The following is a 27384-nucleotide window of genomic DNA, read 5'->3' as shown; positions in this document are numbered from 1 at the left end:
CTCAGTGGATAGAGCATCAGCCTGCGGACTCAGGGGGTCCCAGGTTCGATTCCGGTCAAGGGCATGTACCTTGGTTGCGGGCATGTCCCCAGTAGGGAGTGTGCAGGAGGCAGCTGATCGATGTTTCTCTCTCATCGATGTTTCTAACTCTCTATCCCTCTCCCTTCCTCTCTGTAAAAAGTCAATAAAATATATTTTTTAAAAAAATGCAAGTGGCGCCCTAACTGGTTTGGCTCAGTGGGTAAAGCATTGGCCCCATGGACTTAAGGTTCCCGGGTTCAATTCCAGTCAAGGGCATGTACCTTGGTTGCAAGCTCGATTCCAGACCCTGGTCGGAGCACGTGTGGGAGGCAACCAATTGATGTGTCTCTCTCACATTGATGTTTCTCTCTCTGTGTCTCTCCCTCTCTTTCCACTCTCTCTAAAAATCAAAGGAAAAAAATATCCTCACATGAGGATTAACCAAAAAAAAGGGAAAAAATGCAAGTAGCTTTCTGAACTATAGACCTTATATAATTTAGTGCAATTATATAATTCTATAAACTTCACTGATTGCTAGAAAGACAGTATCACATAGTGTTGAGAGTACTCTGGAATGTCAGACTATTTGGGTTTGAATTCTATCTCCTGTGCTTGCTGTGTGACCTTGAATAGCTCATTTAACCTGTCTGAGTGTGAGCCACCTTATCTGTCAAATAATAATTACCTTAAGAATTATTATCAGGATTAAATGAGTCAATACGTATAAAGCACTAAGAACAGTACTGTTGCAAAGTAAATACTGTGTTATTATATATGCTAAATTTCACTGAATTCTGTAAAAAATTGCTATGCATGTGTGGGCTTATATATCTAACACATTTAACGATAAATGAAAACATTTATCAATAATTGCTTTGTTTAAATTATTGGTGCACTGATACTCTAAAGAAGTATAGCAAATTTGGTGAAATTTATCAGTTTCTTCAAAATCATTGTGGAATAAACATATAAATAGAATAAGAGAATGAGACATTAAATGTCAAATGTTAAAATATACATTTTTATTCACATCAACAAAAATGGTTAAAATCAAGAAGAAGGACAATACATATTCAGAAAATAGAGAATTCATCTCAGGAATGAGGCACAGGACATTCCCAGGATGGCAGGGAGGGAGGCCCCAGAGCATCAGTTGAATGTAAACTTCGTTGTGCAAAGGAATCACTGGGGGATCTGGTTAAAATGCAGATTCTGATTCAATAAGTCTGGGTAGAGCTTAAGACTCAGAATTTTTAACGGTTCTCCACAGGATGCTGACGCAGCTGGTTCGGGGACTACAATTTGCACTGCAGAGCGTAAGGAACAAACAGTCCAGATTGTCACAAGACTGTAGGGAGAAAGAATGGGAGAGCGAAATGATTTGCTTCTGGGAGATCATTGAGGATGACAGTGTTAGGCCGTAATAGTACATACAGTACAGTAGAAAAGAAAGAGGGATGAATAGAGGGAAAGGTTAATCTTTACAAATCAAGGGGAAACATGGGCTGGGGTGAGGGCAGTGCCATATGTCCAGGTGTTTATTTGCCCCTAGTAAACACCTGAGGTGGAAGGCCGCACCCCCTGAACGGAAACAAATTGGGGGGTCGGTATCTCAGGAGCATCCCTAGGAGATGCTCTGGAGGGCGGGGATGCAGCCGGGTAGGGGGCGGAGCCTCGCCCGGCCTGACTCCGAGCCTCAGGGGGCGGGGCGTAGGCGGAGTCTTCTCCCTAAATAGGCGCGCTGGGGGGCGGCGCAGGCATTCGGATTGGTGGTTCTTGAACCCGGAAGCAGTCGGCGGCGCTCGGAAGCCTCGGCGGCAGGCGGGAGTCGGCTGGTCCAGCAGCTGCAGAATGGTCGGCGGCGGCGGCGGGAAGCGCAGGCCCGGCCGGGAGGGGCAGCAGGTACTGCCACGGAGGCGGTGCGGGCTCCGCGGGCGCTTCGCGTGGTAGCCGGGGCGCCAAGGGGCTGCGCATCGCACTGACCCAGTGACCACCGAGCGCCGGCCGTGTGCGCGGGGTCGGGGGCCGCTCTTTCCCAGAGTTCTGCTGGGTTTGGGGCCAGAGACGTAGCACCTCGGCATCTTCTCTCTCCCGGCGCGGGCAACCAACAGTTCATTCATTCATTCAACCAGCCAAATTGATCCGGGTGCCAGGCAGGCGCTGTGCGGGCGCCGCGGGTTCCAGATGAGCCCTGCCGCCCCTGGCCCTCGTGGAGCCCCCAGCCTCGGGAGGCGGGGCACCAGCGAAGATAACGTGTTGCCGTAACGCTTTTGTTGGCTTTGTAACCAAAATGTGTAGCGAGTGCTGTGGGAACATGGAAGGGGGATTTTAACCAGTCCCTGGGAACTATGAAGGAAGTCTTTTAGGGCAGCTCACCAGTGTGAAAGCGTTCGTGAAGGCGGAGAAGAGAAACAAGGGCTAAGAAATCGGTGCAGAGGATGTTTGGGCACCGCGGAGGGTTCCGCCAGGCTGGAGCCTGGGAGGTGGGGGGGGATCTGATCCCAAAGGCACCAGTGGGCGGGGGGCATGATCTGGGCCTTCATTATATTTGGGTCAAGGATCAGCGCAGCCTCTGAAGGGCACAGCTGTCCTAAATTCTAGTTATTGGGGATGTGGAGATGCTGAATTGGTGTGTGCTCTAAGGCAGAGCTGCTAAAAATTTTTAAAAATCCTTATCTCCTTTTGGTCAGTGGACCGCTTTGACAGAGTGATAGTGTTAGAAACGAAATAACAAAAATAAAGATGACTCTATAGAGACTACAGCTAACAATAATTGCCAGCATCTATATATTACCTGCTAAGACTTTTCTGTGTATTTTTTTAAGTAACTTAAGCTCATAACAACCCTATGATGCAGGTGGAGTACTACATATGCCCTGTTTGTAAATGAGTAAACAAGGCACAGAGAGAGGTTAAGTAACTTGCCCAGGGTGACCGAGCTGGAAATCAGAAGTCAGGTGTCCAGTCAACCCAGGTCACCACACCAGGTCACCATTATGCAAAACTGCCTTTCGGCAAGGTAGGTAGACTGAGGCTTTTCTTTCTAACAACTTAAGTCTGAGCCAGTCTTTGAACCAAAGATGGTTATTAAAACAGAAGGGAGGAGAGGTCAGAACTAGGTATGTTCCAACTGTTGTATTTGCAGTTGGAGAAGCAGCATGAAGTGCTGTGCTCAGGAGCCAGCCCATCTGGGTTTAAATAAATCCCGGTTCTTTCATTTTATACTCAGGGCCCTAGGGGTAATTACTTCAGTCTCCTCATCTGTAAAATGTGGATAATATCTTGCTCATAAGGTAGTTGTGAAGATTAAATGAGTTAATCCATAGAAAATCCTTATTAGAACAGTGGCCTGGCACATAGTTAAGTGCATAATAACTACTTTTTTTTATTATGTATTGTTTTTATTATTATCTTTATTAGTTGTTTGCTGTTATCATCATCCATTTTTGGATTCATATTTCAGCACCTTTTTTGTTAAATTTAATTCGTTAGGACCTCAGGCACATTATAACCCTTGGCTCTTTTACCTTGTTTATTTAATGATATAACAAACACCTGTAAAGCCACTGTCCAACCTGAGAACTGAAACATTGACAGTAACTCTACATCAGTGGTTCTCAACCTTAGCTGCACATTAGAATCACCTGGGAATCTTTTTAAAATCCTGATTTCTGGGCCTCATCCTCCGGAAATTCTGTTTCTTTGTTATGGGGTGGGGCCACAACATTAGTAACAAAGAAACAGAATTTCCGGAGGATGAGGCCCAGAAATCAGGATTTTAAAAAGATTCCCAGGTGATTCTAATGTGCAGCCAAGGTTGAGAACCACTGCACATCTACTTGTGTTCCTCACCTACCCTCTAATTTCCTATCACCCACAATCGATGTAGCTACCATCCTGAATTTTATGTTGTCCCTTGCCTTCTTTTTACAGCTTTATCAGCTATGAGTGTATGCCTAAACAACATTTATTTATTGTTTTTGAACTTCACAAAAAGGCTATGATGCTGCATATAATCTTAAAGGACTTTTTGTTTCACTCAACATTCTATTATGAAGACTGATTCATATTATGTGTACCTGTATTTCATTTTCACAAAATGAAATATTACATTGTTGGAAATTCTGTAACTATCCCTTCTCCTGTCAGTAGGCATTTTCATTTATTCTCTGTGTTCTGCTCTTAGAAACAGTGCTATCAAGAACATTCTGGTATGTGTCATCTTTGTAGGCTTTGATGCTAACTAAAGTAGCATCAATAAACTTGAGTCTACTGGGAAAATTGAAGAATATAAGTATGAGAAGCATTTAAGGTTAAAATTTTTCAACCTTGGCACTATGGACATTTTGGGCCATTTAAGTGTTTGTTAAGGAAGCCCATTCTGTGCGTTATAGGGTATTAGCAGTATCCCTGGCCTCTATCCCACTAATTGTCAGTAGCACCTCTCCAAAAACCTCTCCAGACATTACTAAATGACTCCCTTAGGGAGTTGGGGCGGGCGGGCGGGCGGGCAAAATCCCTCCTGGTTGAGAAGCATTGACTGATGGGAAGAATAAGAAGAGAAGAACTTATTCCAAAAGAAAGGCTCTAAAAAGAAAATCAGATTGCTACTTACAAAACTAAAGTAACCTCCAACTGAGTATTTTATCATTATAGAAATTTATCAAATACCTAACATGCATTATAAAACTTGGCATACTTATATAATGCACCTATTTTACAGACATGTTGGAGATAAAGTTTTATGACCTAGTCCTGGCATTAAAGGGCATTTTGTGAAATTATTGTTTAACTAGTAAATTCCCTTGTATCCAGTTATTTTGGACAATTGCATTTGATGTGATAACTAAATATATATAAACAAAATGCATGATGAATCCTATTTACCAAAAGAAGGCAAAACCTGCCTTTTCCTTATTCCTCTTTTCCCACTTTTTACCTTTTCTTTTTACTTTAGTTATTTTGTTGTTTATATTTTTTGTTTCTATTATCTTAGAGAAATACATTTAAAGACTTGCTGTATGAGTCCTCTCGACTACTATGTATTATAAACTTTTTTTTATTTGCTTAAAAGAATCCACAGATTTTACTAAAAAATACCATTTATAGAGTTTTAAAGTGTATCTCATAGAGTTGGGTAAACAGAAATAAACAATGTTGTTATTTAAGGAAAGCTATTGAAATTACTGTTTGGAGAAAAAACATTTTGTATGCCAATTTTCAGTGTGAAAAAACAGTTGATGTGAAGAAGAGTAAATCCTGTGAAGCTGATGTCTCTAGTGACCTTCGAAAAGAAGTAGAAAATCATTATAAGCTTTCTCTGCCTGAAGATTTCTATCACTTCTGGAAGTTCTGTGAAGAACTTGATCCTGAAAAGCCAGCTGGTGAGTTGTTCCAGAATCGTTCTCCTACTTCTACCAATTGAAAAGACAGTAGGAAACTAAACCAAGGATCTAAACAGTTCATAGAAAAGGAACCTTTTCAAACAGGTTTCTAATAAGAGAAACATAAAATTATGCTAAAATTATACCACTATCTCCTATTATCCTGGTAAAGGTAAAGAATTTCACAACATCCTTTGATGAGGGTTTGAAAGAAAACAAGTATTTTGATATGTTGTGGGAGTTTTAGTATGACTTTTAGCAACTTGTCTTATGGATTATGTGAACCCAAATTATGTTCAATGATATATATTGAAACAAAAAATAAGAAATGGCTTAAATGCCCATCAGTAATGCATCCATTCAGTGAGTATTCATTGTTTTACAAGAGTGAATCTGATTTTTAGGCAATGATAAGGTATCATGCCTGAAAAATTTTAAGTGAAAAAGAAGAGTGTATAGAATATTCAGAAGTCAAGGATGCACACACACATCCCTATATACTTCCTATGTACTTATACTATCTCTGAAGGGATACACAAAAACATGATGTTTTTGATGGAGTTACTTTTCACTCTTACCATTTTGTACCGTTTAAATTTTGAGCATGAGGTGGGGGGAGAGAAACACTCATACTCAATTGATGAAAATGAATTATATTGGTAGATAACTGAATTTTGACAATATATCAAAATACTTAAACTCTGCAGCTACTTCTCAAAAAATATTCATGGTTTTGTACAAATATGTATTAACAAGATGTTCACTGAAGCATTGTTTAGAATAGTAAAAAAGTTAAACAGTAAATATCAGTAGTAGAATAGTTATCTATCTATAATGGAACATTGTGCAGGTATTAAAATTATGTTAAAGAATTTAATTTCATGGGAAAATATTCAGAAAATTTAAGTGAAAACAGGATGGAGAACAAAAAAAAAAATTGGGAAACAGCATGATCTCCCTTTAAAATATCTATTTGTTTATAGAGAGGGGAATGTTATTATTGTCTACCAGACTACTAACCTGGTTATCACTGGCTAGTGAGATGGGTAGTTTTAGTTTTTATATTGCTTTAAAAATTAGGGTGTGCTGTCTTAACTTCCCGCTAAGCTGAGACATCTTCCCCTTCCAAGGAAACTGCTCTTACTCACATTGTTACCTCTTCTAAGAATTTTCTTCCTCTCTCCAGCCCCACCTCTTATATATCCATGGAATTCCTGGAATGCTTACTTCCCTTTTAGAGGAACAACCAGACCCATCTTATATAGTTAGAGTGAACATTTGAACAGACTTCATGACTGGTATTATTTAACATTCACCCTCTGTGGTCTGAGAATGGAGATAGAAGGAATCATACAGCATTTGGTTGGCTAGATAGATTATCAAGGAGGCAAAGGAATCCCACAGTGATAATTAGCTGAAGTGGAGGGAAGGGGAAAGAAATGTTTTCATTAAATAAATTATTTATGTTCCTTAATGCACACTCATTTGTTATCTATCATGTTTCTCCCTTAATCTGGGTGTGCTACAATTATCTAAGGCTCACAACAACCTAGTAATGACACAGGGTAAGTGTTTGCAGCTCTAATATGCCCATAGGAAAACAAAACAGTCTTGCTTTGGCCAAAATAACAAATGGCAGGAATGTTTGAAATGTATTCAGTGGTAAATTTAGGAGGAAATCCTAAATGTAAGTGCCACATTTTTATTGCTTTGATTTCTTTTCCATTGAGTGTTTATAACTAACATCTTCACATGTAACTACATTTTTTTCACTTTAAATGGTTTTTTAAGATAATTGCTTAGAAATAGTTTACTAGTGAAAGGCACTATGTCCTATCTGCCTCTAGAAAGTTATTTTCTAAATAAACTTATTTAATTTATAGATGCACTTTCCGAAAGCCTTGGACTTCAATTAGTGGGTCCATATGACATCCTTGCTGGAAAACATAAAATGAAAAAAAAATCATCGAGCCTGAATTTTAACCTTCACTGGAGATTTTACTATGATCCTCCTGAGTTCCAGACAATAATTATTGGAGATAATAAAACTCAGTTCCACATGGGGTATTTCAGGTAAAGGATCTTTTCCTCTAAAATATAGTTACTGTCCTTCTAACAAGCATAAATAAATATTCAAGGTGAACGGCATATTTTTCCCTTGTTGGTGGGTACATGGGCCATCTGTTCTGCTATTGCTATCCTAACTTACCCTAGGATGGGTGAACTCTAGGTTTAACCTCACTGGTTTTTCCTTTGTGGTTATAAACTTTTTCTGGGGGGAAGGGCAGTTGAGAAAAGCTCTTTTAGCTCAAGGAAGATAATTTAGAGCAGATGCTGTGACTTTAATTAGCCATGTGCTTCAAGGGACCATAGAGACAATCAATAGTTAAGAATGTGCTCTAGCCCTAACCGGTTTGGCTCAATGGATAGAGCGTCAGCCTGCGGACTCAAGGATCCCAGGTTCGATTCCGGTGAAGGGCATGTACCTTGGTTTCGGGCACATCCCCAGTAGGGAGTGTGCAGGAGGCAGGTGATCGATGTTTCTAACTCTCTATCCCTCTCCCTTCCTCTCTGTAAAAAATCAATAAAAATATATTAAAAAAAAAAAAAAAAAAGAATGTGCTCTAGCTCTTTCCCTTCGGCGTGCCACTAAAGATCCTGGTGTCGCCCTGCACTTGTGACAGTCTTGATGCTGCCCCCACCTTATACCCACCAATAAGTCGATTTTCTATCAAAAAGAATGTGATCTGGAATCGGGTCCTACTGACTGGTCCTACTGTTTGTTATCTGACTGACCCTGTGTCAGTCATTAGTGATTGAATTTCTGTGACTCGGTTTCTTCTGTAAAAATGAGGTTAATATACATACCTAATAGAATATTAAGGGATCAAATGGCTATGTGCCAGGTACTTAAAATGTTAAAGAAATAGAAGTAGGTTACAGGGAAAAATACTTGTACCAGTAGAGATGCTGTCATTTAAAGTAAAGATTAACTGTAAGATAAGAGAATAGAGGAAGTGCAGGAAAGGTGCCAAGGGAGAAGCAATGTGGTACAGTAGAATGTACACAGTGCTGGAAATTGGGTTAGCATAGATTTCACTTCTGCTTTGTCATTAATTTACCAGGGTGTTGGCCAAGTGCTTCATCTCTCTATTTTGGTTTCCTCAATTGTAAAATAAAAGAATTTGGTTATAAGTATACTAGCGGCCCGGGGCATGAATTTGTGCATGGGTGGGGTCCTTCAGCCTGGCCAGCGTTCGGGGCTGATTGAGGCTTATGGGGGCTGGCCGGCTGAGGGTAGGGACCGCTGAAGGTTGGCTTACTGCAGGAGGTTGGCTGTAGGAGTGCACTGACCACCAGGGGGAAGCTCCTGCGTTGAGCCTCTGCCCCCTGGTGGTTAGTGCGCATCATAGCAACCAGTTGACCCATCATTCAGTTAGGTCGTTCATTTGCTTAGGCTTTTATATATATAGATAAATCAGATCCTTTTGCATCTAATGTTTTCTAATCCTGTTTTTCTGTCTTTTTTTTACAGACTATAAGGGTTGAGTTGATGGTGTATATAATCTTCCCTACTTCTTTTTGATAGGCTTTACTCCCCTTTTCTTATATTTAGTTATACAAGTAACTAGGTCTTAGGAATGTTTTTTAAAAAAATATGTTTTTATTTATTTTAGAGAGGGCAAGCCGGGTATGTGCCCTGACTGGGAATCAAATTGGCAACCTTTTGGTACATGGGCCTGAGAATCTCAATTTTAGGTTCTGTATATAAGCAAGATTTGTCATTGCTATTCCTAAGAAACTTAGAGCTTAAACCTGGCAAATTCCAATCAAAAAGCAAACAAACATGTAGATATAAATTGTTGTCTATAGACCTAAAAATACTACTTGTCTAATGTAAATTATGGGCAGCTAAATTTTTAATATCTTTTGCTTAAACAGGGATTCTCCTGATGAACTTCCTGTATATGTTGGTACAAATGAAGCAAAGAAAAATTGTGTAATTGTTCAAAATGGAGATAATGTGTTTGCTGCGGTTAGGTAAGGAAATTCTTTATTTCAATCCCTTTCTAATTATATTTGTTTATAATTTTTGTGCTATATGAGGAATTGAAGTAACCTAAAAATTCTAGATTTATAGAGATAATTTCTGACTTTAGCAGGTAGTCTTATACTTTTATTCTACTTTTCACCCCCCCAAAAATATCTCATATATCTAATTATCTTATTTAATGAAATTATTCCTTAATGTTGACCTCAGTTGTCCTATGGGAAAAGTAAAAATTTTTTTAGTGAAAACTGATGATATTTTAAACACCATCACTATGGATTCATAGTAAGAACTCACTGTATCTAGTTCAAACAAGTATTTAATACAGTAAAACAGGTGCTCATAACATCCTCAGAAGGGCTGATGGAGCAGCCTGAACCTCCAGGAATGAAAGATGTGGGCAGAACTGGCTCACCAATGGAGTTTGTCTCTGCCACCATCAGGAAACTGGAAATCGGCATCTGCTGCCATGACAAGTGGCTTTGGGACCACACTGTCTTTGCTATATCCTGGGCCAGTAAAATGGATGCCCTGCCCTCTGCCTCTCAGCCCTCATGCAGCTAAGGACCAGGTGCTGAGATCTCAGCTGCAGTTGCTCCAGAACAGTTAATTGTCTCTATAGCTATGCTCACTGGTGGACAGCAGAAGCACAGCCTCCTCTCCCCGGTATCTCTTCGGATTTCAGAGTTGCATCTGCTTGAGAGAAGCTAGGTCCCATGTGGAGTCTGAGCTGAAGAATAGTATGGGAAATGCAGCAAGGTCTCTTGTGGAAGGGGCTTGGGATGGAGCTGAGCGAGCTAGTCCACAATGCACCAGCCTCAGACAGAACTCAAAGCTATTTGTTAGCAGCTATACAGTTTACACTGTACAAAAATGAAGAAAGCCATCTTTATCATTTAAATACAATAAGTAGATCATGTTTTGTGGGACCTCTTTTTATACCCACTTTTTAAAGACTTATGCCTGTGATTTAATGCAGATTTGCAATAAAAAATTCAAACTAACTGGACTGCGCTGCTATGTATATGTCATACATATCCATGTATTTAAAGGGCAACTCGTAGACATCCAATAAAGGTTCTTTCTCTTCTGATGCCTCTGAGTTTTATAAAATGTTGCTTGTCTTTGTTATATAGTTCTTATAGTATCTGTTCTTATAGTAAATGTTATAATTTACATAGAATTTACAGTTCTTTTAAGCCCTTCAGATTTACCATTCAGTTGAAATTGGTGCCATGTTTATTAGAAATGATAGCTGTTTACTTGCCTACTGTCTGTCTCTTGCATTAACATGTAAATTCCATAAGGACAGAGGCTTTCTTGTGTAGAGTACCTGCCCCATCGTAGATGCTCCAAATATTTTTGACATGCAAAAACACCTAACTTTTCATTAGTCTTATTAAAAATCTCTTTAAAAAGGAAAGTCATAGTGGTTATCTGAAATAATCCAAGACTGTTCTGGTATTTTTTAGCTTTTTGGAGAACACAGAAAAGAAAAAGAAAAAAAATTGGTGATAAATTTATAATTTAGGTGAAGACCAGCAAGTAACTATTTGAGCACCTATTTCACTCAGATGTTTTCAGTCTCCAATAATTTATCTCAAACATAGAGGTAAAAATACTATAATGTCTTTCAACTGTTAACAACTGTTTTAGTTTTTAAGATTTTTCTTTTCTTAAAAAGCTACTCTAGAACATTTAGTTTAACTTATTTCTATACCAGCCTGAGTACGGTCTTTGAAGTGAGACCATCCTAAAAGCATAGTATGCAAATGTCCCCTGAACTGGAAGTTCGTCCTGGAGTTTGACCAGGGGGTGGGGCTGACCAGGGGAAGGGGGGGAGTACCCAGCTGGCAGCCGCTAGGGACCCTACCAGTGCACACATCCTGTGCACTGGACCTCTAGTTTGTTATAAACAAATTATTTTTATGCCCCAGGAAACTAGTTCACTTTGTGCAAGATTGAATAGTAGTCAAAGAAATGCAAATTAAGCCAACAAAGATTAGTCAAGATTAAAGAGTGATAATACCCAATTAGATGATAAGAAACTACTGATTTAAGTGTTAATTGGTAAAACTTTTACTAGTATAGAGAGCAATTTGAATAACCTTATTCCAAAATTTCATGACAGATTTATTAACATTGCCAGGTACTGTGCTAAGAAAAGAAACATTTTTACCCTTAAATCAGCAATTCCATTTCTAGCTAGTTATCTATAGAACTTCTGGACAGGTACACAAATATGTGTGTATATTACAGGTTATTGATAAAAATGAAAAATTGGAAACATCAAATCCAGCAATAGGAAAAATTAGGTCAGTAAATAATAGAACGTCCATACACTATAATGCTAGGATCCTTGTATGTTGATTCGGAAAGATGTTTGATATATGAAGAGGCCAAATAATAGAATAGTGTAGAATGATTCCTTTTTCATATTGTTTAATGAACATAGGAAAAAATCTAGATATACTCAAAGTTTCCATTTATCTTTGGACAACAAAATTTGGAGTGAATTTTTCCCCATTCTGTTCTTTTAGCAGTACTTTTGCCCTCACAGAACTCCTAAAAAGAACTCAGGGATCCCCAACGGTCCACAGTCTATTTTTTTTGATAACTGCTATTTAGTTAATGGTTTTAATCATGACTTCATATCAGAACCTCCTGAGTTACTGGTTAAAAGTATTTGACTTTGAGCTCTTTTGGTCCTGCCTCTAGAAATTCCACTTCAGTACATATAGAACAGGACTAAGGAATATATGTTTTTAAATACACATTCCAGATATGTCTAAATATAACACAAAATTATACTTATCTAATTTTGATACTTCAGTTTTTAAAATTTATTTACCCTACATTTAATGAATGCTTAATTTTTTCAGGACTGAAAAACTAAGCAGATTTGAAACTTATTAAGAGAATGAATTTATTTTATCCAATATGTCAGATCTTGGGTGATCTTGTTAAATAATCTTTTTTCCTCTTGCCTGCTGCCCCATCTTTCTCTGCTGCACTGTACTGGTAATGTGAAACCATTAACTAAGTAGCAGTTGTCAAAGAACTGTGTGTGGACCCTCAGGGGGTCTCTGACACCTTTTTAAGAGGCCTATGAGGTCAAAACTATTCACGGTATAAGATGTCAGTTGTGCACCAGTGGCACAGAGGTAAAGAAAGGTGGGTAATACTTGTTAATACCTTGACAAGAATCAAGACAGTGGTGCCAGATTAGCAGTCATTACATTATTGAGGCAGTAATATATTGTGTGTCATTTAAGAATGTCAGCGATGAAGCAGTGAAAACATTAGAGTTCTATCATTGAGTACACATCCCTTAACATTTTGTGTGATGAAATGGGACATACCTAGAAAGAAAGCCCTTCTGCATACTCAAGTGTTGGTTTGTCTCAAGGAAGAAGCTCTTGTGTGACAGAGCTGTGAGCTGAACTTTCTCCACTTTTACTTGAGAGTGACTGACACACTGGTTATTCAAACATGAGTATTTGGCAGACATTTTCTCAAATGAACCAAAGAAAACAGCTAACTATTTGTTGCCAGTGGTTAAAATTCAGGGTTTCAAAAACAAAAATTAGAATTGGGGAAACTTACAAGCACCATTGTGAGCTTGACAGCTTCTCACTACCTAACAACGTTTCTAATGTGACTAGTGGTAATAGTAACGAATGTGATTTTTTCATATTGTGATGTATTAGAGTGAATATGATATAATGAAAAGTTTTAATATTTGGAAGAAATGCATAATTGAGTATTTTCTAAGTGATCACTGCTGTATTTATTCAAAGTTCAAGGTACCTCAATGGATTTTAATGAAACAGAGTACAAAATGTTCCTGGTTATTATTTCAGTTTGTACTTGGCAACTGTAAGCATCAGAAAGCAAAGTATTGGAGAGTAAGTTGAAGCTGAGAGACAAAAGCTTCATACATTGCTACCAAGATAATCATAATAATGTGATAAATGTGGAAGACAGCAATTAAGTGCCTTAAGTAGCGATGGAGTCTTCACAGAGATATTTTATCTAGGCTTAGAATGCCTACGAACTTACTAGAAAAATTGGGAAGAAGGATGTTCTAGGCAAGATAGCAGTATATGAATGAAAGTATGAAAACAAGAGGCGCATAGTATTTGAAGGCCTGTATGCCATGCCAGAGAGGTTGAGGAAGACTGAAATTGATTCACCTAGACCTGATGTCTTTAATTTGCTTTTTATGGTTGGTATAAACATATTCTCATGATACACAACTGGTTATGACTGAAGGTAGCATTTGGTGTAAGTATGTGTGCTGTCATCAGAAGACAGTGATTTGGTGGTCTTGGTTTCTGTGGCACTGTAATCCGCCCCTACTAACTCTGAACTTGAGTAAATGGATTGTTCTCTGTCCTCAGTTTCCTGACATGTAAAATGGGGATAAGAATAACACACAATAAACGTTCTAACCTTTTAAAATGCCAAGTCAACAGCAAACTGTCAAATGTCAGTAGTAATAGCACGACTTTCCTCCTGGGAGTCTGGCAGTGGCTACAGAGGGAGGGGGCTGACCTGTTTCTCCAGCTCTCCATTTTACTCTCGCCCTCCTGTTCTGCTGGTTAAAGTCTTAACTTGCTTATGATAAAACACAGTTATTTCCGTAACTGGCAGTAACATAATGTACTGTTCTCATGCCTTTTGTATTGTGCTTCTGTATAAGCTTATAAAGTAGCTTTGCTTCCCTTTTATATTTTCCAAATTTATCTTAAAACAAATTTGAAGGTAACATTTTTAAAAATCTGCTGATCTTCAGTATTATAACGGTGTCCCCTGGCTCTTCAAAAATAAAAAATCCTTTTGTGTACATTCTACTTCTTGTAATGCCAGACTCTTCCACAGCAGTATGTAATATCTTAATATCAAGTAATGCCACATAATACTTGGCTTAATCTCAGCTTTGTAAATATCCCTTATATCTTTATTGTAGACAGAGATAATACACATTTCAATCGTTCGTTGGTTTTGAGGCTGAAAGCTTTTTATTGATACTGCTTTTCCCTTGTTTGAAGAAATCTGTTGGGGATTATGAGAGAGCTGTTGGTAATTATTCTGCAGTCTTTTTCTTAATGGAATTTGATGTTTTTAACTTAGCTTCTTTCACTTTCCCAGGCCTGTGTACTTAGTACAGTGGCCTATTGTATAACGAGGGCTTTTAATTCTTTTTCAGATTATTTTTGATGAAAAAACTTAAAGAAGTAACAGATAAAAAGAAAACTAGTTTCTTGAAATCCATAGATGAAAAGCTCACAGAAGCAGCCAGAGAACTGGGGTACTCACTGGAACAGAGAACCGTGAAGATGAAGCAGAGAGACAAGAAAGTAAGATTTTTAAATCTGTTAATCGCTGGCTGTTTTGCTATTTTAATAGGGTTTTTTCCCCTGCTCTTGACTCCTTCCCACGTGCCCCTTATCCTTGTCTTTTCACCTGCTGCCTCATCCTAAGGAGAGCTGGATGCCAACCCCAGGACTTCCTCCATGGCTGTGTGACAGACACCTGGACTGCCATGAGGACTGCACTGGAGCAGGGCTTGGGTGGTCTGTGGGTCGTTACAGGCCGAGTTATGTGCTATGTTGCTGCTGGGGTTGCCTAACTCATGCCAGTATTTCCCACGCTTTTAATCTTGTTTTACCAGTTACTCATTTAATAGAACTGACTGAAGGCAGCTTTGCATGTAATTTACTTAAATTTCTTTTTTTAATGGGTAAGGTCATTGGCTAATGATTTAGTGCAAGGTGTCCTTTGGGAGTGGATTTGTAAGGCTATGCCTCAGAGTGCTTTCCTCAGGGCCTCTAAGGTGGTTGGTTCCCTTCTGAGAGACAGTGTGTATCCAGATTTGTTCATTTCCTCCAGTAAATGTGGGTCTTAGCAGTCCTCTCACCTTATCCCTTCAGCATATCCTGTTGCATCTCTCCTAGTGCCTGTAGAGTAGTGGAGTGTTTTGTAAACAGCAAATACTTTGGCAAGGTGTTGGATCCTTTTGGTTTATCACTTACAGATTTCAGAGTAAGTTACCAGACAAGCTAGAATTCTGCTTTGGGGTAAATGAGAATTCTAGAGGAGTTTGTTCCTATAACCTCTGGGGAGGAAGGACATTGGTCACTGGAGAATGAGAGCACCCCAGTCTCCTTCCGCCTCTCACAATTGTCTGCTGTAGCTGGTTCCTCTGAATGTTCTAGGCCAAATGAAGTACTAGTTACTCTGAAATAAACTAGTACTGGTGATGAAGTACTTTACTGTACTTGGTTATTGAAAGTCCTACTTTAGTTCCTTCCCTGATCGTGACTCAACTATAGGGTGATGTTCTGGTAAATTAGTCACTAAACTGCAGTGTTAGCAGTTCTTTCTTTACTCCTATAGACCAAAAATAGTTTCTGAAAATATACATTTGAATAAAACTCACTGCAGTAGAGCGTTTTTAACATTTTAAAGATTTTATGTTGCCATTTTACCTTTCTAGTTTTCATAGGGAGCCTCTCCCACTTGTAAGTAGAAATAGGGGTAGCATTTTTCATCTCGTTATTATGTATTCCTAATTCTTTTTTTTATATCTTTATTGTTCAGATTATTACAGTTGTTCCTCTTTTTTCTCCCCATAGCTACCCTCCACCTGGTTCCCACCCCATCCCATGCCCTTACCCCTCCCATTGTCCTTGTCCATAGGTGTTCGATTTTTGTCCAGTCTCTTCCCGCACCTTCCACACTCCCCCCTCCCCCCGAGAATTGTCAGTTCACTCCCTTTCTATGCCCCTGATTCTGTTATATTCACCAGTTTATTCTGTTCATCGTATTTTTTATTCACTTGATTTTTAGATTCACTTGTTGATAGATATGTATTTGTTGTTCATAATTTCTATCTTTACCTTTTTCTTCTTCTTCCTCTTCTTAAAGAATACCTTCAGCATTTCATATAATACTGGTTTGGTGGTGGTGAACTCCTTTAGCTTGTTCTTATCTGTGAAGCTCTTTATCTGACCTTCAATTCTAAATGATAGCTTTGCTGGGTAGAGTAATCTTGGTTGTAGGTTCTTGCTATTCATCACTTTGAATATTTCTTGCCACTCCCTTCTGGCCTGCAAAGTTTCTGTTGAGAAATCAGCTGACAGTTGTATGGGTACGCCCTTGTAGGTAACTGTTTTTCTCTTGCTGCTTTTAAGATTCTCTCTTTGTCTTTTGCCCTTGGCATTTTAATTATGATGTGTCTTGGTGAGGTCCTCTTTGGATTCCTTTTGTTTGGGGTTCTCTGAACTTCCTGGACTTGTAAGTCTATTTCTTTCACCAGGTAGGGGAAGTTTTCTGTCATTTCTTCAAATAGGTTTTCAATATCTTGCTCTCTCTCTTCTTTTGGCAGCCCCATAATTCGGATGTTGGTACGTTTGAAATTGTCCCAGAGGCTCCTTACACTGTCTGCTTTGCCGGTTGGGTGTTTTTTGCTTCTTCATATTTCAAATCTTTGACTTAATTCTTGCGATCCTTTAGTCTGCTGTTGGATCTCTTTATATTATTCTTTATTTCATTCAGTGTATGCTTAATTTCTAGTTGGTCCTTTATCATATCCTTGAGGGTTTCACTAGATTTATCGAGGGTCTCACTAAATTTATCGGCGGTTTCTAGAAAATTCTTGAAAAACCTTATAACCATGGTTTTGAACTCTATATGCAGTAGTTTGCTTTCCTCCATTTCTGTCATTTGTGACATGTTTCTTTGTCTCTGCATTTTGGCTGCTTCCCTGTGTTGATAGAGTGGCTTTGTGTGCTAGGTGTCCTATAGGGCCCAGTGGCTTTCAGCCTCCCTAATCACCTGAGGTATATGCTCTTGGTGCACCCCTTTGTGGGCTGTGTGCACAGTCTTGTAGTTAAGCCTTGATTGCTGTTGGTATCACTGGGAGGAATTGACCTCCAGGCTAATTGGCTGTGAGGACCACTTGTGTCTACAATGGGAGAACTTCTGTGCTGGAGACACCGGTATGGAGCAGGACTTGCTTCAATGGGGCTTTGATGCTCACTGAGTCTGCCCCCTGAGTGTCTCTCTTATGGATCCGAAGCGTTGTAATCTGGTGTGGTCTCACTCTGACCACTGGGTACACTGGCTGTTGGATCTCCAAGGATGTGCAAAGTCAGCCACTGCCTGAGGCTACCCAGCAGGAGTTACAGAGATCTGCAGATTCCTCCTCTTTGTTTGGAGTTTGGAGGTGCCCAGATGAGGCACAGCTGTGAAGCAATGCAAGCTGCTGACGAGCCTTAGGCCTTCTTTTGGAAGCTCTGGGGTTCTTTGACCCAGCTTCAGTTTGTTAGGTTTTATATTGCAAAAGCCTCTGTGCACAGCTTGGATGGGGTTGTAAATTGGGTGGGGCAGGGTCTCAGGGAATCACAGGGCGGTGCAAATAGCAATGGTTGCCTGTCGGCCCTGTCCCGGATAGGTCCTTGGGTCTCTGTGTCCCGCGGCCCCATGCAGGAACAATGAATGCTGCAAGCACCTCTGAGAGAAAGCCGCCCTTGTGTTCTGGCCCAATGCCAGACAGTCCAGTTTCTCCCCCTGTGAGTCTGGGTCCCCAGAGTCTAGCCCAGAATTGGAGTTCAGAGCAGTAGGGAGTTTGTATCTCCCTCCTGATTGAAAAAGACCACAGCGTACCCAGTTGCCAGCCCATATCTCGCGCCTACATACCTCCGCTCTTCTGCACCTCTGCACCTCCTACCAGTCTAGATGCGCTTTTCTCTTTCTCTCTAGTTGTCGGACTTCTACTAAGCCAGCCTTCCCATGGTTCTGGATAATATCCATTTTGTCTTTTAGTTGTAGTTTTGATGTGGTTGTGCGAGGCAGCAAGTTCAGGTGTTTACTAATGCCGCCATCTTGGTTCCTCTGTATTCCTGATTCTTGAGTAAAGACTGAGCTGGTATGTACACAACAGCTGTTATCAATTTCTTCCATCAGAGCCTTGCTTTATTTTTCTACCATCAACTATCATTTATTTCAGGTAGGATTTCCATAACTGTAAATAAGATATGATTGGGGTTTAAACTTCATAGGCATATTTATCCTGGTCTATTCCCCTGTGGTTTTGTGCTTGTTTGTTTGTTTGTATTTGTTCTTTTTATAAAAACAGCTGGTAAAAACATAAATATAAAGAAGAAAAGAACTTATAAGACCACCATGATTTTTATCCTGCCAAAGACAACATATTGGTTACACTTTCAATTCAAGATTGTTCTTTGTTATTTTAATCTCCATTTAATTCGTACTTTTCCAGTATAATAGACCACTATACAGTACATTAGAAATCAGTGTTTTATACTGACAACACCTTACAGTGCTTTGCATTGCAAAGTCCTTATGATTTACCTCATTTGACCTTCAAAGCAAATCTGCAGAGTAGGTAGGAATTATCCTATTTTATAGATAAGTAAATTGAAATTTACAGATTTGTCCAAAATCATAATTGAGACAGATCTGAGACCTGAATTCAATTTAGTAATTAGCATTCTTTCCACTCCATCCTCTTACTAATTGGCTATAAGCCACTTTGCCTTTTTTCATTCCTAGATTTCATTATTAAAAAGGTACTTTGACTTAATGATATTGTAAAATAAGGGTATACCATTCTATCCACCCCTGATCCTTATGCCTTAGAATATTACCACCGTGGTACAGAGTTTTCCTAAATTTGTATTTCTATTGTCCATAATAAAATTACGATTCTGGTATTTTGCTAATAATTGATACTTCTTTATAGACAGTACAGTTTATCATCTGTGGAAAATGTGAAAATACACATGATGGTTTTTGTTGTATGTCAGCGTAAGATAAGTCAGTATATCACTTTTTTATCAATACTGTTTTATGACCTGCTTTTTATGCTTATGAATATATTGTGATTATTGCTTCATATTGCTAAATTTAAGATATACACACCTCATAATTTTGAGTGGCTATGCTTATGTTCAAAGTTTAGGTTGCTTAACATTTTTCAAACAACCTTGCCATAAATATCCTTTTATACCTTTATTTGCACACTTATCTGATTTCCTTAGAAGAAATTCCTAGAATTAGTTTTGTCAGTTATACATGGTTTTAGATGATTGTGTGTGTATGCTTTGTTTTTTAATTTTGGGGGTTTTGTTATTTGCAAAACTATCCTATATATGGTGTTATATCCCCACCAGCAATGTATGAGTACCTATTTTCTCCATATCCTCACCGGTACTGGGTATTATCAGGTCTTTTAATAATACTTCCTTGTTTTAATTAGCTTTAATTAGTTTTAATTATTTGATTATAAAGAACATTAAATATTTTTTTACTTCTCTGTCGGTCATTTGTATTTCATTTGTGAACTATAAAATCTGCCCATTTTTCTATCGGGGGTTAGAATTAGTCTTTTTTCTTATGTTTTCCTTTATTTTTAAGACTCCTTTACAGTTGAACTAATATTCTGGCTTGCCTCCTGTAATAGCATGCCATCCTTCTTCCCACACAACTCAGGCTGCAGACTTGTAATGATGACATGAGTAATAACAGCCAGTCAGTTCATTGTTTTATAATTGCTTGAAGTCCTTATGATTTACCTAATTTTAGCTAATTTTAAAAATAAGGAATGTTAAACTTTTGCCCTGGCATCCAAACTGACTAAAATAAAATGTCATTAAGTTATATTTTGACAGAAATGTTGAGGGTTTGTGTGTGTGTTCTGTTAGGTTTGGGTGAGTTTTTGTTTGGTTTGTTTAGTCTATTTACCATGATTAAGTTTTATTTTTTTTTTCTTAAACTTAGGTCGTGACAAAGACATTTCATGGTGCAGGCTTGGTTGTTCCAGTAGATAAAAATGATGTTGGGTACAGAGAGCTCCCTGAAACAGATGGTAATGTATTTCTCATGTGTATATGTACATATATATGGTAATATCTGGAGGAAGGCTTTCCTTCTATGGAACAGTAGATGTATACATGTGCCTTTTGTGGGACAGTCACTAGACCTTAGTGATAAGGAGCAAGCTCCGGTTTTAGGGTTAGTCAGGCCTGAAGTAAAATTGGGTTTGTACCTGTGTAACCTTGAGCAAATTATTTAACTCCAGTAAACTTTGTTATTTTTATCTGTAAAATGGTTAATGGTGAATACCATTTATAGGGAGGGGTGTTCGGGGTATAAAAAAAAGTATGTAAGGTCTTAGCACAGTGCTTGCCTTAATAGTGCTTAAAATATAATAGTTACCCCCAACCGGTGTGGCTCAGTGGTTGAGTGTCGACCTATGAACCAGGAGGTCACAGTTCAATTCCCGGTCAGGGCACATGATGGGTTGCAGGCTTGATCCCCAGTGTGGGGCATGCAGGAGGCGGCCAATCATTGATTCCCTCTTATCATTGATGTTTCTATCTCTCTCCCTCTCCCTTCCTCTCTTAAATCAATAAAAATATATTTAAATACACACATACACACACATATAGTAGTTACAGGCATTTAGGGAATTTCAACCTAGTGCCTAGGTTACATTTTCTGAATTATTTCAGAATCTTTGACGTTGGTCAACATACAAGATAGTAATTATTAAAATAGTATGTTTTTATGTATTACTTTGCAAAAATTTTTTCATCTGCAAATAAATTAAATTAGCATTCAGAAGCCCAAGATCCTGAACTAAATCATTTATGGGTATGAAAACACTTTGAAAATGTGCTATTCATACACAAAATATAATTAAATTGCTATGTTAAGAAAACAGAATCACTTCTCAACTCTTTCCCCTTCCCTTTATTCTCTTATTACTTTGAACATCCCTGTGGGCATTGCCTTAATTATCATCCTGTTCCAAAGAGGATACAACTTAGAAGTCAAAATTAGCACTTCCTCAAGGAAGAACCAAATATTCCTTCCCAGCTTATGGATTTGGCCGTCAATTTATTTTATTTTTTTTTATTTCAGAGAGAAAAGGGAGGGGGAGAGAGAGAGAGAAACATCAATTGATCGGCTGCCACCTGCACACCTCCCACTGGGGATCAAGCCTGCAACCTGGGCATGTGCCCTTGACCTGAATCAAACCCAGGACCCTTCAGTCCGCAGGCCGATGCTCAATCCACTGAACCAAACCAACTAGGATTTCGTTGTCCATTTTTTTAAACAGAACCAACCGGCCTTGCTTGGTGTTCTCTGGGGTTAGCACCTGGAAATCTGCATTCCTAGTGAGTTCTCTACAGCGGCTGTTCTCAAACTTTATTGTGCTGCAGAGTCTTTAAGCAGTAGATTGAGGTCTCACAATTATTCAGATATATTACTTTGTCAGCTTCTCATCATTAGAGGAGTTCCATGAGGAAAATGAATATGGCCGGGCTATAGAATAAGGTAGCTGTTAGTCATATGTGGCTGAGCACTTCAAATGTGGCTACTGTAACTGAGAAGATGAATTTACTTTAATTCAATTGTTTCTATTATACTAGAGGCCCGATGCACGAAATTCATGCAAGGGGCTCGGCCCTCACAGCCCCAGCTTCATCTGGAAGGTCATCCGGAAGGATGTCTGATCTAATTAGCATATTATGCTTTTACTATTACAGATACAGAAATGATTGTTTTGGGTAGTTGGATTAAATTAAATAATCTAAAATAATTAATTTCACATTTCTTTTTTACTATGGATATGAGAAAAACTTTAACCTGCATTGTATTTGTTGGACAGGATAATCTGTCCCACTGTTCCACATTTCCTCCCTGAGTCCAGAGGTACTCCGTCTCTACTGGGGAAGGCCTGTGGGCTTTCCTTACTGTCTAGTCTTCTGTTTACATTCTTCTCTTCAGCCTCTGCGAACTCATCTATTCAAAGTTTTGACAAGTAGAATTATTGTCTTGTTTGGGAAAGGTTGAGAACATCTGTTACAGAAATAGCAGTCTCTAAAACTTCAGGGTTGGTGGGTTTTAAACTGTAGTGTCTGGAATAAACCCTGTTACCCTCCCCTGGTTGTGGTCCTGGGGTTTTATGTCCAAGATCTTCTTTATTTCCCTCAACTGTTTTCTAACATCCTAAACATTAAATCCTTCAGTGGTTTAATTATTTTTGAATGAGAAATGGTAGCAAGACCTAAAGGACCTAAAATCATCTTGCTCCTGCCTACTGTTATTTGCTAAGAGGAGTAATTAATTGACTGGCAGCTTGTCAGTGTGTGACAGTGTTCAGCAAATCACAGTACGATAACCATGCCAAAGTTAAAAGCCCTAGTATATCTTTACCACCCCTGATAATCCTTATATTTGTAGTTAGTACCAATAGAATATCGGGCCTCATACATGTAACTTGATAGCTATGTATCATTCTTAGGTGTGATTGTTAATGTTTAAACCAATCCTTGTCTCCTCACTTAATTAACCACTTAATTTAAAGATGTGTTTTGTTGGTTTCAGTAATTGCCATTCTTTTCATTATTGGATAATCCTCCAGGAGGTACTTTCTCAAAAAGGTCTAATTAGATGTTCAGTACCGTCATTCTCATATGCACCCTGAGATCTGACACACTTTGGCATCCAGCAGATAGTAAGAAAATGTTGAAAGCCAAAATAGCAATGTTAAGCCACTGTTCTTTATATTTAAACATTAGACATTCTCCTTGTTCTTTCTTCAAATTACACTTCTGCATAGCTGCACTTCCCCACTTGGGTAAAGGTTTGATTTTGAAATGTTTTATTGTTGTCTTTTCCTGTATTTTTTAAATAAGAAAGGACAGGGCAAAAAGGGATGAACTTTACTGTCTGTTTGGATTTTATTTAATCCAACTGCCAATAAAGACTATCCCAGGGGTGCTTTGCATATGATCTCTGTTGCCATATTCTTTTGTTGTTGTTTATTTTTTTCCAACCTTTTAAAAACAGAAAAACATTCTTAGCTTGAGGGCAGTTAAAAACGGGGGTTGGGCTAGGTTTTTCCATAGTTTGCCAATCCCTGGACTAGCCTACTGAATATCGTTGAAAGCTTAGTGAAATCATGATTGCAATTAGTTCCACTGAAATACTCACATTTTGCTAATACAAGAAATCATTTTGTTAAGCCATGTTTATGCTTGAATCTTAATTAGAAAAATTATAAAATTGCCATTCTAAATTACATTGCCATCCAAGGTTATATCAGTAGTATGAAAAGTCCTATGAAGAAAAAAACCCAGCTGATATTTTTACTTCTGAAGATGATTATAGATAATTTTTAATATCATTGATTTCTTTCAGCCAACCTCAAGAGAATTTGCAAGGCAATTGTTGAGGCACCAAGTGATGAGGAGAGACTAAAGGCTTTTGCTCCCATTCAGGAAATGATGACCTTTGTGCAGTTCGCTAATGACGAATGTGACTATGGCATGGGGCTAGAGTTGGGAATGGATCTCTTTTGTTATGGTTCACATGTGAGTAAAAAATCACCACCAAACATCCCCTGTCTCCCCCTCCCCCCCACACGTGCACATTACATATCCAAGTTTTAGCACAGGTAGGGTATGTATTTCAAAAGGAGCTTTCTGAAGTGATTTTAAAGCAGATATTTAAAAAATACCTTTTATTTGAAATTCATCTTATATTCTGGCAAAGGTGACTTACCAAGATTATTTGCCTTCAGGTTTACATTAAAGTGCATTTACTTTAGATATATTAAAGGAACATGCATGTGTGGGTACGTACATACCTTTCCCAGGGCTCCATTTCATTTCCTACTGTGATGGAGGAGTTATTTTTTTTTTTTTTTTTTGATGGAGGAGTTATTTGTCCTTGTGCTTGAATTCCTAGATGAAGAATAAATACTATTTTAAAATAGCTTTAGCCTTGGCCAGTTTGGCTCAGTGGGTAGAGTGTCGGCCTGTGGACCAAAGGGTCCTGGGTTCAGTTTTCCTCAAAGGCATGTACCTTGGTTGCAGGCTCCTCTCAGGCCTGGGCCCTGGTAAGGGCTCATGCAGGAGGCAACCAATCGATTTGTTTTTCTCACATCGAATTTTCTGTCTTTCCCTCCCTCTTCCACTCTCCCTAAAAATCAATGGAAAAATATCCTCGAGTGAGGATTAACAAAAATATTAAAAATAGGCTTTAAATTACTTAAAATATATGAGATGCTAGTTAATCATTAGCTAATTAAATAGGACAAACCTACCCAACAGTTCAGTCAGTGCTTATTCAACTATAGTTGCCTCAAGGTCAAAGAGGCAAGAAGGTGTAGTGGCTTCAGTGTGTTTCTAGGAGTTAGCATCTAAGTTAGTGATTCCCAAACTGTAAAGAGCATAGGAATCACCTAGAGATATTCAAATGCAGACTCTGTTTCAGTAGATCTGGGGTGAGGCCTGAGAAGCCACGTTTCTGAAATGCTCCCAGGTGATGCTAATGCTGCTGCTGTGCACATACTGAGGAGCTGGACTAAGCCAGCAGCTCACAGTAGCGTACATCAGTCATCTGCAGGGTGTTCAAACACAGATGGCTGCATTACCCGCCTCCCCAAAGTGTTTCTTGGGTCCTGAGAATTTGTAGGTCTGGTGAGTCTCATTTGAGAACTCTGCTTCCTCTAAACCACATTACTGTCTTTCCTCTGCCTTCCTCATGTATGCTTACCAGTAAAAATAATCCAAATATTTAACAACCAGAATGACAGCCCTTGACCAATCAGAACAGTGCTTGGCCTGCCAGGAAATGAACCAGTTTGATCAAAAAAACCTGATTGTTGTGAAAAGTTAAGTAACATATAAGAATATATGAAAAAGTGTTATTACACAGAACCTAGCACATAGTAAGTGCTAATTCATGTTTACCAACAAAAGCATTGCCAGTTTTTCTTCTAGTAAATAACAGCAGTAGGCTAAGTCACTTGATAACCCAGGCAGGAGCTTAAAGGGTAGAGGGTTTTACATGGTAGGTGGAGGAGAGAGAATTTGAAAAGGGATTGGTTTGAAAACTCAGATTCAGCATACCTCTTCGTAATAAGGTAAAAGCATTTGATTGCATAGTTTGGAGCAGAAAAAATAAAGGTTGATCAACCTTATCTAAGGAAATAGGGAAGCTTACGTTTTTAACTTGGTTTTCTTCTGAATTTCCTTCAGGATATACCATTAGTCTTTTAGAGCTACAGAATTGCCTCTTGGACAGAATGCCAGTTGTCTGTCTCAAAATTCAGTCCTAATCAATTGAGAAAGTAGCTACAATGATTTGGGGACTATGCTTTGTTAAATGAGTGCTTTTTAAATCTATTTTCTGTTACCAGGGCATCTGCTTTATTCTCTGCTTAATGTTATTTTATTTTTCAGTATTTTCATAAAGTTGCTGGCCAGCTTTTACCTCTTGCATACAATCTGTTGAAGAGGAATCTCTTTGCAGAAATTATTGAAGATCATCTGGCAAACAGAAGTAAAGAGAACACAGACCAGCTTGCAGCGTGAGAGCTGGCTTTCCTTGGTGTACAATATTTTAAAGCATTAATATTAAACTTGTGATTTTTGTTTGTTTTTAAGGGATACAGAAAATAAACTGATGGAAACATTTACTAAAACTTTCTATAAATCTCTTCTGGTTTTGTTCTGTTTTTTTTTAATTGTTGACAGAATTACAGATGTCTCCCATTTTCTCCTCTTTTGCCCCCTCTCCAACGAACTCCCACCCTATCCTACCCCATCCCCATCCTACTGTCTGTGTCCATGGATTATGCATGTATGTTCTTTAGTTAATCTCGTCCTGTACCCTCCCACTGAGATCTGATCTCATATATAAGAGAGATAATGTGATATTTGTTGTTGTCTTAACTGGCTTCGCTTCGCATAATAATTTCCAGGTTCATTGTTGCTGTCTCAAAAGGTAAGAGTACCTTCTCTTTTTTATTCCGTGGTGTAAATCTACTTTTTTTAACCCATTCATCTACTGATGGGCACTTGGGCTGTTTCCAGATCTTAGCTCTCATATAATAAAAGCCTAATATGCAAATTAACCAAACGGCAGAACAACCTGTCACTATGATGCACACTGACCACCGCAGGGCAGATGCTCAATGCAGGAGCTGCCCCCTGGTGGTCAGTGTGCTTCCCCAGGGGCTCCTGGTGAGCGCAGCAGCGGGAGCCTCTCCTGCCTCCACTGCAGCACTAAGGATGTCCGACCCCCCCCCCCCCCCCCCAGTGCATGATTTTTGTGCACCAGGCCTCTAGTTGTAAATAATGCTACTATGAACATAGGGGTGCATATATTCTTTCTGATTGGTTTCAGGATTTTTAGATATATTCCCAGAAGTGGGATCACTGGGTCAAATGGCAGTTCCATTTTTAATTTTCTGAGGAACTTCCATACTGTTTTACACAGTGGCTACATCAGTGTGCATTCCCATTAGCATTGTACTAGGGCAGATGGCGAACCTTTTGAGCTCGGCGTGTCAGCATTTTGAAAAACCCTAACTTAACTCTGGTGCCGTGTCACGTATAGAAATTTTTTGATATTTGCAACCATAGTAAAACAAAGACTTATCTTTTTGATATTTATTTTATATATTTAAATGCCATTTAACAAAGAAAAATCAACCAAAAAAATGAGTTGGCGTGTCACCTCTGACACGCATGTCATAGGTTCACCATCACTGTAGTAGGGTTTCCTTTTCTCCACATCCTTGCCAGCACTTATTGTTTATTGATTTGTTGATGGTGGCCATTTTGGCAGGTGTGAGGTGATCCCTCATTGTAGTTTTAATTTGCATCTCTGATGTTAGTGAAGTCAAGCACTTTTTCACATCTATTAGCCATCTGTATGTTCTCTATAGAGAAGTGTTTATTCAGATCCTTTGCCCATTTTTTAATTGGATTGTCTTCCTGGTGTTAGGTTGTATGAGTTCCTTGTGTGTTTTGGAAATTAACCCCTTATCTGATGTATAATTGGCGAATATGTTTTCCCATCAGTAGGTTCCCTTTT

General features: G+C 38.8%; 1 protein-coding gene across 1 annotated transcript; it reads left to right on the top strand.

Moving 5' to 3' along the window:
- The first annotated feature begins 1826 nt into the window (after window positions 1-1826).
- HPF1 (histone PARylation factor 1) lies at window positions 1827-25987 on the top strand. The gene is made up of 8 exons (XM_070415464.1): window positions 1827-1923; window positions 5246-5405; window positions 7289-7478; window positions 9348-9446; window positions 14669-14819; window positions 20266-20353; window positions 23698-23870; window positions 25746-25987. The coding sequence occupies exons 1-8, from the start codon at window positions 1873-1875 to the stop codon at window positions 25875-25877; spliced, it is 1044 nt and encodes a 347-aa protein (XP_070271565.1). The 5' UTR covers window positions 1827-1872; the 3' UTR covers window positions 25878-25987.
- The last annotated feature ends 1397 nt before the right edge of the window (window positions 25988-27384 follow it).

This window comes from Myotis yumanensis, unplaced genomic scaffold (genome assembly GCF_028538775.1).
Source record: "Myotis yumanensis isolate MYYU_CA2020_CCGP unplaced genomic scaffold, mMyoYum1.0.hap1 SCAF_5, whole genome shotgun sequence".
In the NCBI taxonomy this organism is placed as follows: domain Eukaryota; kingdom Metazoa; phylum Chordata; class Mammalia; order Chiroptera; family Vespertilionidae; genus Myotis; species Myotis yumanensis.
Note: the sequence above shows the minus strand (reverse complement) of the source record. Positions and strands in the feature narration are given on the sequence as shown.